At 37.4% G+C, this 12,312-nt stretch overlaps 1 protein-coding gene across 1 annotated transcript; it reads left to right on the top strand.

Annotated features, from left to right (window-relative positions):
- The first annotated feature begins 979 nt into the window (after window positions 1-979).
- vps37a (VPS37A subunit of ESCRT-I) lies at window positions 980-11,787 on the top strand. The gene is made up of 12 exons (XM_028458139.1): window positions 980-1,453; window positions 3,093-3,167; window positions 3,436-3,553; window positions 3,992-4,095; window positions 4,215-4,437; window positions 5,950-6,020; window positions 6,164-6,291; window positions 6,374-6,432; window positions 6,533-6,601; window positions 6,771-6,914; window positions 8,836-8,924; window positions 10,899-11,787. The coding sequence occupies exons 1-11, from the start codon at window positions 1,344-1,346 to the stop codon at window positions 8,914-8,916; spliced, it is 1,182 nt and encodes a 393-aa protein (XP_028313940.1). The 5' UTR covers window positions 980-1,343; the 3' UTR covers window positions 8,917-8,924; window positions 10,899-11,787.
- Window positions 11,788-12,312: the final 525 nt, after the last annotated feature.

The raw sequence follows: 12,312 nt of genomic DNA, 5'->3' as shown, positions 1-12,312 counted from the left end.
ACAGCAGAGGGCGCTATCTATAATTTAAAATTCAGGACACACCACTGTGTTTTAAACCAGAAGTGTGGCAGCATTGTGGCTTCCCCAAGACAAAATAAAAGAAGTTAGAAAGAAAGAACGTGTGAAATCCAAGGTAAGAAGGGCACAAAGAGGAAAGAGAGAAACAGAGAGAGAATGAAAGCCATAGTTTTATTTATAATATATCTTTTATATTGTTTTAAAGTCAATTGTTAAGGCACAAAATACATTTTCAGTTGCACTTTTTAAAAAGAAAATGAACTATTATGCAGTTTTGCATGGTTTACTGTAGAGCCAGAATTGAAATGAATAGGCTTCTTCTTCATTTGTATTATTTCTTTATTTATTTCATTCAGGATTTATTTTTAATTAAAATGCATTGTTTTGCATAGTTTATCAAGGGATTTTTTGACAATGAAAGATAAAAGAAAATAGTACAGTATTTTTATTTGAAGAATTTTTTGAAAACCTCTTAAGACATTTGAAGTATTTTTCACAAGGATTGATTACTGATGTTACATCATTTTTCATTTGCCTGCTGGCCATCATGATAAAGAGTTTTATATAAAATAATTCTGTATATTAATTCCACAACAGAAACTAGATGATCCCTGCAATTAGGTGTCAGGAAAGAATTATCTGTATTGTTTATCGGGCAAATGAGGTCTAAAATATTGGTATATTGGATATCGACCAAAAATAATTATGACTAATTTTATTGCTTTCATATATGCAGATTTAAAAAAAAAAAAAAAATGAAACTTCAAATTACTGAGTTTACAACAGATTTTTCAGGTTCAGCTATAATTTGTTGGAGATTAAAGCTTCAATTATAATAGATTACAGTATTTTATGTTTACTTTTTAATTGCGACACTTTTGCATACTAGGTTAAAATAAAATAAAAGGTTTATTGTGAAAAGTGTGTAAGGAGGAAGTGACGATGGACGTAAACTTGCGGCGTGACGTCATTACGTAAATGTGTTGCTCAAGCTGTTATTAGCTCGGTGTTTTTGTTTTCCTGGCACTCATCTGCCTTCATTAATACCAATGACAGCACTCAGATAACACGCTGACTCTTAGAGACGATAGTGGAAGTCGTGTTTTATTCAACACGGCCGGATATGCTTCTGGACTTTTTGACGTGACTATAAAAAACTCTAACTTGTGTGGACAGTAAATCGGTGCTTTCGGCGAGCAGGCTAACAGGAAGCTAACACCGCTATTCTCCACGCTTTGTAACAGCTCATGCTCACACTCGCCCGTCTCTTCCTCCTCCACAGCTGGGATTAATATCTGGCGCGTCTGCAGTTTCTCCAGGAGATAATGAACTGGCTCTTCCCTCTGTCTAAAGGTTCTGGACCTCACCCTCCCATTAACAGCCTACAACAGCAAAGACAGCGACAGATCGAGTCGCTCAAAGCCGCTCACCCCAGGTACACTTCAGCGTTAGCCTGTTTGTGTGGCACTCGGAGTTTGGGAAACCCGTCACAAGTTATTGACAAATCCATCTGATCCCTAGCACCAGCCCAAAAACTCATGATAATATTGAACCTCTCCACAATATTCTAATTTTCTGAGATACTCAATTTGGGGGTTTTTATTAGTTGTCAGTTTTGATCATCAACATTAAAAGAAATAAACACTTCAAATGTGTCAGTCTGTGTCAAATGAAGGTATACATTATACAAGTTTCACTTTTTGAGTGGAATTACTGAAATAAGTAAACTTTTTCATGATATTCTAATTATATGACCAGCACCTGTAGATGTATGGCTACTCTGTGAGGATTTTAGCAAAAAGACACCAGAAGAAGCTTTTTAAAAATGGTAAACAATACATTTACAGTTGTGCTGGTCTAACATTGTTTTTATGAAACACACAGAGTGGTCAGTGTCAACCGATCTGCAACTGTAAAGATTAAATAGAAAATAAAAAAGCACGGGCTGGTTAGTTAGCACATTAGCACACTAACTGGAGTCAGATTTAGACATAATGTCTGAAGTAGTAACTGCCTCCCAGGCCAATATTGAATCATTTTAAAAAAAAAAAAAACCTTTTTGCTTTTTCTCGCTTAAGAAAACTGATGTTCTGACCTAATGAAATCCCATGCCACGTTAGCAAATTAAGAATGTGACTTTACACTCTTGTGTAATCCTGCCTTTTGCTGAAAGTTCATGTGACTGAGTCAAATGTGCAAATGCTTTTGGTACTGTGAAGTGATGTAAAGATAAAAACATTAATTTTTTCGGGCTTCTCTCTGCTCTCAGAATCTAGGTTGCGATGTGCTGAATACTGACCTCAGGGAAAATAGAAGATAGGCAGTGGATGGCAATATTATGGCTGACAAAACAAACTAAAAATAATGTTTAAAAATATATTTTTAAACATTAAAGTCTATAAATGTCATATTCAATAAATTACATATAGACAAACAGACTAGATGAATCAGAATAAAGTGAAATATATATTTTATTTAAAGATATTTAGGCCACCTAAATACAACACCGAAATGTAAAAAGTATTAAAAAGTATTTTATTGGGAAGTGAGATTGTGCATCTTCAGTCTCTTGTATGTTTAAACTGTTTGTGTGCATTTTTTCTTAATATTATTTTTGTTGTTTTATCATTTCTAGTTTAAGTACAGTATTATTCTAAAACGTCTGTGAAAGTCTTGGGTTGAATATTCAGGTGATGATTGATCAGATTTAATGTGGGCCCATAAGACAAGTAATCACATGACTAATAAACATTTTATTTGTTCTCTAAAAGTTACATAAAGGGGAGAAAAAACTTTTAAGGCTAAGACATTTTTTTGGTTGTGTGTTAAAGGTCAAATGTCAGATTATGAATAGTTGAAAATAATACTTAAGGTATATGTATTTTAAAAACTCATTAAAACACTTTTTTTTTGCCAATTAAAGTCTTCTCAATTTAATGACATTAGTAAAGAGTATTGGTATTGTATTGGTTTCAAGCTGATACTGTTTCTTTAAATGTCTATTACTATAGCGAATACTAATGTAAAAACACAACATTTTTGTGCTGATCTCCTGTGTGCCTGATTCTCTTTAGCCTCGCTGAGATCCAGAAAGATGTGGAGTACAGGATACCATTCACAGTCAATAACTCAACCATTAGTGTTAACATGTGAGTACCCCACTGCAATGTGCTGTGTCACACACCTGAGCTTTATTTATCAAAGTCTAAACATGTGTTTAGGGAGTTCTGATTTGTCAGAACCAAATCTGAATGATTTAGACCAGTGTTTTTCAAGATTCTGTAAGTGTTAATAAAAGTAAAATCAGCTGAAAAAACTAGGGAATCAAAAATCTAACATTCTGTACATTCAGTATAACTTTGCCTTTGGTATATTTACAGGTAAAGTTCTTGCTTTTTCCACCTGTTTCTCTTCCAGTTTGCTGCCTCCCCAGTTTCCACAGGAGAAACCAGCGGTTAGTGTTTACCCCCCAGTTGGTCATCATTTAGTCGACAGCAATAATGGCACCATGATCACCAGCCCTCTCATCACTAATGTGAGTAGTGGTCAATATTCATTTTAAACCTTATTCAGTGTCAGTTATTATCGGATACGAAAAACTATCCCATGGTATCGGATTTAATAGATTGTATAACTTGGATCAGTCAGCCATTAAATTGTGACCACTAAGGACTGACATAAATAACACTGACTTTACATGGCCTTTTGTCAGACCTTTGCTTCCACTCTTCTATGTAACACTTGTCTCAACATATTTTATATACCCCTTCATGTTTTGGATATTACAAACTAAATAGATAATGGTAAAATTCAATATTTGAAAATGTCCATTTGCAATACAGTTAAAGACATTTTTAAACATTTACCAATTTTTTTCTTTCTATTCTTTGGGAGTCCTGTCACAAGCCCAAACCTCAGATATGCATTGACTTCCCTGGATCTTTTTGGTCTTTGCTTTTTGTGTTTGTGGTAGTTTGGGATGCACTCAGATCTGGGCAAGGTCATTCAGAGTCTGCTGGACGAGTTCTGGAAAAGTCCCCCTGCCTTGATGTCTGCTGGCGCACCTGGATTTCCATAGTGAGGGTTTTCTTCTTCTTACAATCACTGACACTTTTTGATTTTTCCAGATTATTTAAAGGGACAGTTAATACGTACTTCTAAAAAAGCTTCCATCTGTTGTCTTGTTTGTTTCCCAGCGGCATGTACAAGTCATCAGGCATGGCTCCTTATCCCACTCAGGCTTTTCACTACGGTCCTCCTCACGGTGGTCCTGGCCAGACTCCGCCTCCTGGTCCGGGCCAGGCTCCAGCACCCGTGACTCACCCCGGGGCTGATGGTGGTCATTGTACACCTAGAGCTCCTGTTCCATATGGATTGATCACAGACCTGCCACTACCTGTGCCCATGGTAGACTCACAGGTATACAGACCACAGACGTGTGCCATGGAGGATCACTCATTCAATGACCATATTAACATATAGTCTCACTCCATTCTTATTAGGGCCCAAGCACTGAAGGGCAGTGTGAAGGTGTTTTTCAAGATTCTTAAAAAGTCTTAAATAAGGCCTTAATTGTTGTTAAAATGTCTTAAATCAATGTTTCAAAAGTCCTAAATTTTAACACATAATAAGTATGATTTTATTATTGTCTCACATTTTAAAATAAATGTTAACATTAGTTTTTAAAAAAATATATAAACAATATGGGAAAATGTAAATGTAATAGTAATTGCCTGTCCAACAAAGATTATACTTTATGATTTTAATTTTTTGTATTTTTGTTGTTGTTTTCAAGTCATCTTTTGTTTTTGGAGTGATTTTGATTATTTTTAGTCTTTTTTTGGGATTTTTACTGTCATTTTGTGTATTTTTGTTTGTTTACTTTGGGGTCCTCCAGTTGCACGTCTGCCCTAGACACTAGAAAATTACCCTAACCCAATGTAATTGTTGTGGCTCCCAGCCCCCCCCAATTATGTTTATTGTGAAGTTGGTTTTAAATTGAATTACAAATGACAATAAAAAGTCTTAAGAAGTCTTGAATTTAATATGACTAAAGCTGTAGGAACCCAGGGCTGAATGGCATTTGGTAGGTAAAGCATTGAAGCGTGACTAGCAAAAATGCAATTTGCACCTACAAACTAAATCCAACAGGAAGATTGTTTATAAAATTGTTTATTATTATTATTATTATTATTATTATTATTGTTAGTAGCAGTTTTGTTGGTGATAGTAAAAAGATTTGAACTAAAATGAAGTAACTAGAACCTACATTAAAATGTATAGTATTTAAAGCAAATTTTATGAACTGAGATATGAATATTGATCCATATCACCCAGGCCTAATGGACCAAAATAAAGGATAAGATTGTAAAGGATATGTAAAGTATATGATTGTCCAAACTGTGGGAAATAAGGGGTTCATAAGACTGCTTCAAGTAGGATTTTATTAATGTGAGTGTGTTGCCTCAAAAACAAATGGAATTCACTAGAATGATTTGCTGCCTTTTTATGTATCAAGTGTTATTACGCCACTTTTGTCAAACAAAGTTAAAAAGACTGTGATTAAAAGAACGGGTCAGCCTTTTTGTTTGATGTTAATTGTACTTGGAACCAGTTTGATAAATTGCTTACATACATTTTGAAAAAAATGTTTGAAAATTACCCCGACTTAAATGACCATTTATCCCTTTTTTCCATTTAGGGTGATGGTTATAAGTAGGTGAATTGGTTTGTTTTATTGGTAAATAACTTTAAAATAGTCTAAATTATCTGAATGAAAAAAATCGTGATTTTACAAAGAAAAAAATCGAGATATGATTTTTTTTTTTTTTTTTTTTTTTCCATATCGCCCACCCCTACTTGATACAAAGTGAAAATTTAAACAAGACACCTTGGATAATTGATGTATATTTCCTCCTTTATTTCTTTTAGGCAGGACTCAATGGACACATGTACAAGATGCCTGACATCCCTGAGTTTTTTGCTGAGCTCAGTGATATGAAGTAATGTATTCAATTCTTAACTGAGGGTGGGATTGAATATCTGTTTGTTTGATAAAAAAAAAAAAAAAAAACTTGACTCTGTCTTAACACTTTTTCTTCTGTTTTCCTTTTTTGGGTTCACCTTTGGCCTGACCTCACCGTAGTCGGACTCAGCTCTCGGAATTGTCCGAAAACGAGGACATGTTACTGCAGTTATTTGTGACTTTACCACAGCTCAAACAGGTCACCAGCGATAAAGAAGAGTTTGTCACTAATATAGTAGATCTGGCCAGTAAGTTTCTCCTTTATTCCTCTGCAAATTACTGTATTTGAGTTTGTCAAATACCACTGTGCCTCTTTTACTCGTCCTACAGAGAAAAACCTCCATATGGAGCCTCAGCTGGAAGGGAAAAGACAAGAGATGCTCGATAAAGTCAGTGCATTCATGTCACTCATATTAATCTGCACAACAAACACTTTCCCAGTATTCTCTGTATGTACTCATGTGTGTGCTTTGTCTGTGGTATCAACAGTATGAACAGCTGACTCAGATGAAATCAGCTTTTGAGACAAAGATGCAGAGACAGCATGACCTCAGTGAGGTAAACAGACTTTTTTATTTTCATCAACAGAATCATTGTGTTGGTTAAAAAAAAGGACTGTCACTCAATTTTGTTTTCATGTTTCATAAAAAAGTACTAAAAGAGGATGTAATGGTAACTGATTTTGATTTGCATCCCATGTGATTGGGACATATATTTGTACCATCAGAGCTGCAGTTTAAGCACTCTTCAGGCGAGGTTAAAGGTGGCAGCGCACCAAGCTGAAGAGGAGTCAGAGGAGACGGCAGAGAACTTCCTGGAGGGACGAGTAGACATCGACGAATTCCTGACCAACTTCATGGAGAAAAGAACGGTGAGATTTGTATTGACTGTTGGAGTCCAAGAGTGTAATGCTGCGATCACACCGAATGCGTCTTATTTCACCGGACGCATCTGCCGCACAAAATGTTCCACAGGTTTTGCAGGATCAAAAAATCACTTCATATGCACGTTTGAAGTGAAGCACCGCCCACCAGCGCTCCTTTTTCTGCTTTCATAAACATAAACCACCATTGAAAAAAGCCGGTGTGATTAGCGGCTAATGCTATCCTAGCTCAGTGCTACAGAGAGAACTTTTACCTGCTACTACCACCTCCTCGCTGATTCTCCTCCACGCCAAATCCTTCCTAGTCAACGCTCTAGACGCACGGATTGGACCGCACCACCGCACAGGAAAGATTTCACCTCTGGGACGCGTCTATCCATTGACTTTGTATGTAATCTGGTCGCACGAACATTTCGTGATACATCTGGTGTGAACGCAGCATTAGTGTAAAAACAAAAATGAAGGTACTTCTAGGCTCAAACTCAAGGCCCGGGGGTCAAATTAGACCCTTTAGACTTTAGAGCATCCACTTTGGCACGCAGCAGAAAGAAGGAAAAACTGATTGAGTTGTAGATATCACCAAAATAATACACAAATTCAATGAAACTCCACAATATTAGCAGGGCTTACTGTATATTTCCCCCCACGCTTACTGTATATCACATGATGGCAGTGAATTTAATCTCAAGTTGTTAAAAGAACTCTTAATTTTTCCCAAATCCTGCAAATTTCTTCAAATTTCTCCACAAAATTTCCCCAAATTACATAAAAATTGGCCATAAAATCAAATTAATTAAAAGTGAAGATCCTGAAGGGACTGATATCTGCTTTAATATTATCAGTGCCACACATGTTTTATAAATGATGAATAAATTACAAATTTTCCTGCCTAAAATCTGTGGCCCATTTAATGGTCCTATATCATGATATTTTTCACCCATCTCCATTTGTTCTAAAAACCCCAACAACATAGTATTTTAGGTTCATTTTCCCAAACTCACCTGTTTTCCAGAGTTTTAGCTTCTGAAAAGAGACTTTCTGGGCGACTCTAAAAACAGGCTGTTTTGGAGCCTACTTATGTATATTCATGAGTAGGCGTGTCTGTAGATGCTGACTTCATGATCGGTGATCTCCAAAGTGATTTTCATTTTGCTGTCCACACACTGTTATTGTTTTCAGCCAATAAAACTGCACATTACAGTTAAACATTTGGCTATTTAATCAGCGATTGTGATTATGAGTCTGTCTCGGCGTTTCAGGATGTATGTTTATCACAGCAGCAGCGGAATCATTCAGCTGCTGCTGTGACTGTGTCACAGTCACGCAAGATCAAGTAAAAGGCGATACAAGGCGATATAACGGTTACTAAAAATGGAACTGCTCCCTTGGTGCTACACCATTGCTGCCCACTGCTCCTCAGGGAGTGATTAAATGCAAAGAACACATTTTGTGTATGTAGCTCTCATGCCTTTAACTCTGAGTGAGTGGGCGTGTATGTTCACTGTGGAGGTGCGGCTGGCAGCAGGCACTTCCTGGAGGGGGTGGTCTGACTGCTCATTTTTCAGAAGAGTGCAGAGCAGCAGCTCAGAGAGCAAGATTAGCGAGGATTCCTCAGAGATGCAGGAAGGAAGCTCATTAATACTTTAGGGGAATGAACATTGTAACAAGGTTAAAAACTAGGCCCTTTAAGATAAACTGATGCATATTTGGCCCCTGAACTAAAATGAGTTTGACACCCCTGATCGAGGCCAATCAAACTTGAAGCACTTGTTGCACTAATTAACATTTTTTTGTCCAGTTTAAATTCTTGCTTGTGTTGCTTTGGACAAAAGAATGAAATTGTAGATATGTAGAATAATAATGGACATTATGCACTCTGTTTTTCTTTTTTCTTTTTTTTTTTTTACAGCTCTGTCACAGCCGACGCGCTAAAGAGGAGAAGTTGCAACAGTCCATCAACACACATGGACCGTTTCCTACAAGTCAATAGTACACAGGGTAACACACACACACACACATACACACACGCCAGTCCGCATGACTTTCCACAATTTCACAATGCAAGCTTTGAAGGGGTTGCTTTGTTTGAGCCTAATAGAACAAATTACTACTGAAAGTGAATGATTGGCTTTGTCTCCTTGGATCAGTCAATGCTTTATACTCAGATCAGATTTAAGGACACCAGTTTGATTTATTTTCTATTAATGTCTGATATTCACATGTTCATTGATGGGATAATGGAGAAGCCCAAGGTTTTTGCTGAGGGGATAGATGTTAAAATAATTATTTCTGTAAGAATTGGCAAAACATTGGGATCAAGAGATTTTTCTTATGATTTTTTTATGATAAAAAATGAGCACATGGTTATACTGAAGTGAAGTACAGTAAAAACAAGCTGTCACACCCCCGAGGCAGAGGCTCCTCTCTCCCGCTTCAGGGAGACGGGCAGCAGGAGGCTTCCTAAAGGTACTGAGGCAAAATTAAAGCGGTTAATCTTGAATAAGCCTACATTCTGAGTGAAGTCATCCTTTAGTAACTCTGTAAGTTGATCATTTATACTGTAAAAACGGCACTGTTTGTGATAAGGGAAGTGATCAGCCAGTTGTCTCTCGAGATGCACCGAATATTCGGCCACCGAATATATTCGGCCGAATTTTGCGACCGTGGCTCAGGTGGTAGTGGGTCGTCTTCTGATCGAGAGGTAGGTGGTTCGATCCCAGTACCTGACTATGTGTCGAAGTGTCCTTGGGCAAGACACTGAACCCTAAGTTGCTCCCAGTGGTCGACTAGCGCCTTGCATGGCAGTCCTGTCCCATTGGTGTGTGAATGTGAGAGTGATTGGGTGAATGAGCTGATATGTAAAGCGCTTTGAGACTGCTTCAGTGTGGGGATAAAGCGCTATATAAATCAAGTCCATTTACCATTGCAAAAAAAGCAACATTCGGCCTTCGGTTTTGTGAGTTAAAAGCAAGGCCGAATAGTAGCGTGTTTTGCAATCAAACAACGTGCAGTGATTCTGAGTCGGAAAAGTGTGTGCGCATTGCTGCAGGAGCACAGCAGCAGCTCCTCCTTTCTACACACAACACAGCCAGTCTCTCTCCTTACCGCTCTCCGTCGTCCATCACTGCGTAAAAGTTGGAAGCCGTCCATTTCCATTTCCACAACCGAGTCCGTTGTTAGCACTGTGATCCACGAATTCGTAAACATCCCCATTGTTTCCTCCTTACATTACACCGGGTCTCGCTGCATAGGCTAGTGTAGCATTAGCACGGAGTGCTAACAGCTGATGTGTGTAAACAATGGGTCCGTGGCTCTAAGCAGTAACTCCCAACATGATCGTCAGCAGAAAATATAGTGCAGTTTGGACGTTCAGTAGTGCAGTTTGCATTGACATATATGGCAATAAAGTATAATATATATTCTATAATAAACAGTGTCATTTTAGTTGTTAAATAGTTGGAGAGGGAGGAGCTCACATTCTAGGAGGCGTGTTAGGTGATGTCACCTGCCAATGTGGGCAAAATCCAACTCGCCCGTTTGGAGCTGACTTTTTAAAGTTGCAAGTGCTGTTTTCTGGCCAGAGACAGAAGACCCCCCCATCACCCCATAAACACTTGTATTACCCTCAGAGGGACTATGAGGAGGATTTATTAAGGTCAAAAAGTTGCTTAGTTCTGCTTTAACGTCAGTGACATATTAATGGTTTTAAGTTTTTAAAACGTCTAATTTTTAGTAAAAGTATTAAATAAATGTCTCTTTATCCTTTGTTTATAATTATACTACTAATGCAGCTGACAGGATTTGCAAACATTCCTTTTTTTATGTTTAGTTTCTCCACTTTACCTGGATAAAATTTTAGCTTTTACTTAATTACAGAAACTATGTTCATTCACATTTCTCTCTGCAAAACAATAAACACGTCACAGTCATTTATTTAATTATTATTCGTCCTCTTTCTTTTCTGGTTTGCAGGTTTCTTTTTTTTTTCTTCAGCCAACTGCTGCCGACTTAATAGGAAAGGATATCACAAGAAGTGAAAAGCACACAGTAAATATTGGGCACTTTGGAGAAGAGAAGAAGGCGAGGTTGCTTGGCTGCTCCACATCTTCTAGAGAGAGAAAACCCAGCAGTGTTAATGTTGGTGAGATGCAGTCGAGTCACCTGGAGAACCTGAAAATAAAGGAGTGACACACACACACCAGTGCTCCAAACACAAGGATCGATCACTTTGTGGATAGTTTATTTGCACCTTTTGAGTTGACGGTGATGTGAATGCGTTTTTGTTTTTAGGGAGATTTTTATCAAAAAGTTCAGTTGATAGCTGAAATCTAGCACTCGGTCAAAGTAGATCGTGGCTGGAAATCATAGCTTTGCTTAGGAAATTATTCCCAACTCAACATTTTTTCACTTATTTAAAACTTAAAAGATGTTGTTGCTACTGTTCACCCTTAGATTCCCCTAAATAATTCTGGTTACACTGATTTGGATGATTAATACTAAGCACTGTGCAGGTTGGTCAGAGAGGTTACTGAGAGGTTACACTTATATGTAGGGGAACCAAAGTGACACAGCAGTGTTGGTAGATGACCTTTATTGGGGTTGATTGGGAAAAGTGGTTGATTCTTAAACAGCTTGTTGGATGTCTGATCAGTGTTTGCATTACCATTTTTATATTGAATGCTGAATGTGTCCAGGACGATAATCCCACAGTGACATATTTACTGTACGTCCATTTTATTTTTTTCAAACGCAAAACTGACGTATTCTTACTGTATTTAGATACTGATGATTAAAAGGATGCTCCAGCGTTGGCTGTTATTCATTATGTATCACAGAGGAATAAAAACCAAATTAATTCAAACCGATCTGTTTGATAATAATCATTGTGTATCCTTTAAATGCAACACGCTGAATCACGTTCACCCCGATGTGCACAGTCCAACGAACTCTCGCCACTTGGTGAACTTTTAAAATATTTTTTAAGGAAACCCTGAAAAGCTTTGGGACAGTGTTGATAAGCATTGCGTGAAATGCTGCTGTAACACTTAATGACATTAATACTGTATTTAAATGATGTTAATATGAGGCTGTATTGTAATCAGACTCAGCCATCTTAGATATGTTATTTAATTTGTTTCTGTAATAAAGCATTTAGAATAATCCATGTGTATTGTTTTTGTTGATACATCAGCTGAGATTACAGGTGTCCTGGCAAAGTTTCTATTTAGTAATGCCAGTTATGTTAGTGTGTATAAAACGTGTCAACCTCGTGATCTAATGTCATTAAAACATTCACGATGAATAGATAATCATCACCGTTGCTTAGGATTCTTTCCCCCTGTGCTGATCTTAATGCAGAGGGTTGATAACACCTTATATGGCTGTT

The sequence above is a fragment of the Gouania willdenowi genome, chromosome 1, assembly GCF_900634775.1.
Source record: "Gouania willdenowi chromosome 1, fGouWil2.1, whole genome shotgun sequence".
In the NCBI taxonomy this organism is placed as follows: Eukaryota; Metazoa; Chordata; class Actinopteri; order Blenniiformes; family Gobiesocidae; genus Gouania; species Gouania willdenowi.
This window is presented reverse-complemented; position numbering and strand designations above follow the sequence as displayed.

Bases quoted from the DNA above. Each gene is read 5' to 3' on its own strand.
- vps37a (XM_028458139.1), top strand. From the start codon at position 1,344: ATGAACTGGCTCTTCCCTCTGTCTAAAGGTTCTGGACCTCACCCTCCC. The intron at 4,096-4,214 runs GTGAGGGTTTTC...TTTGTTTCCCAG, and splicing joins GGCGCACCTGGATTTCCATA to CGGCATGTACAAGTCATCAG. The intron at 4,438-5,949 runs GTATACAGACCA...TATTTCTTTTAG, and splicing joins TGCCCATGGTAGACTCACAG to GCAGGACTCAATGGACACAT.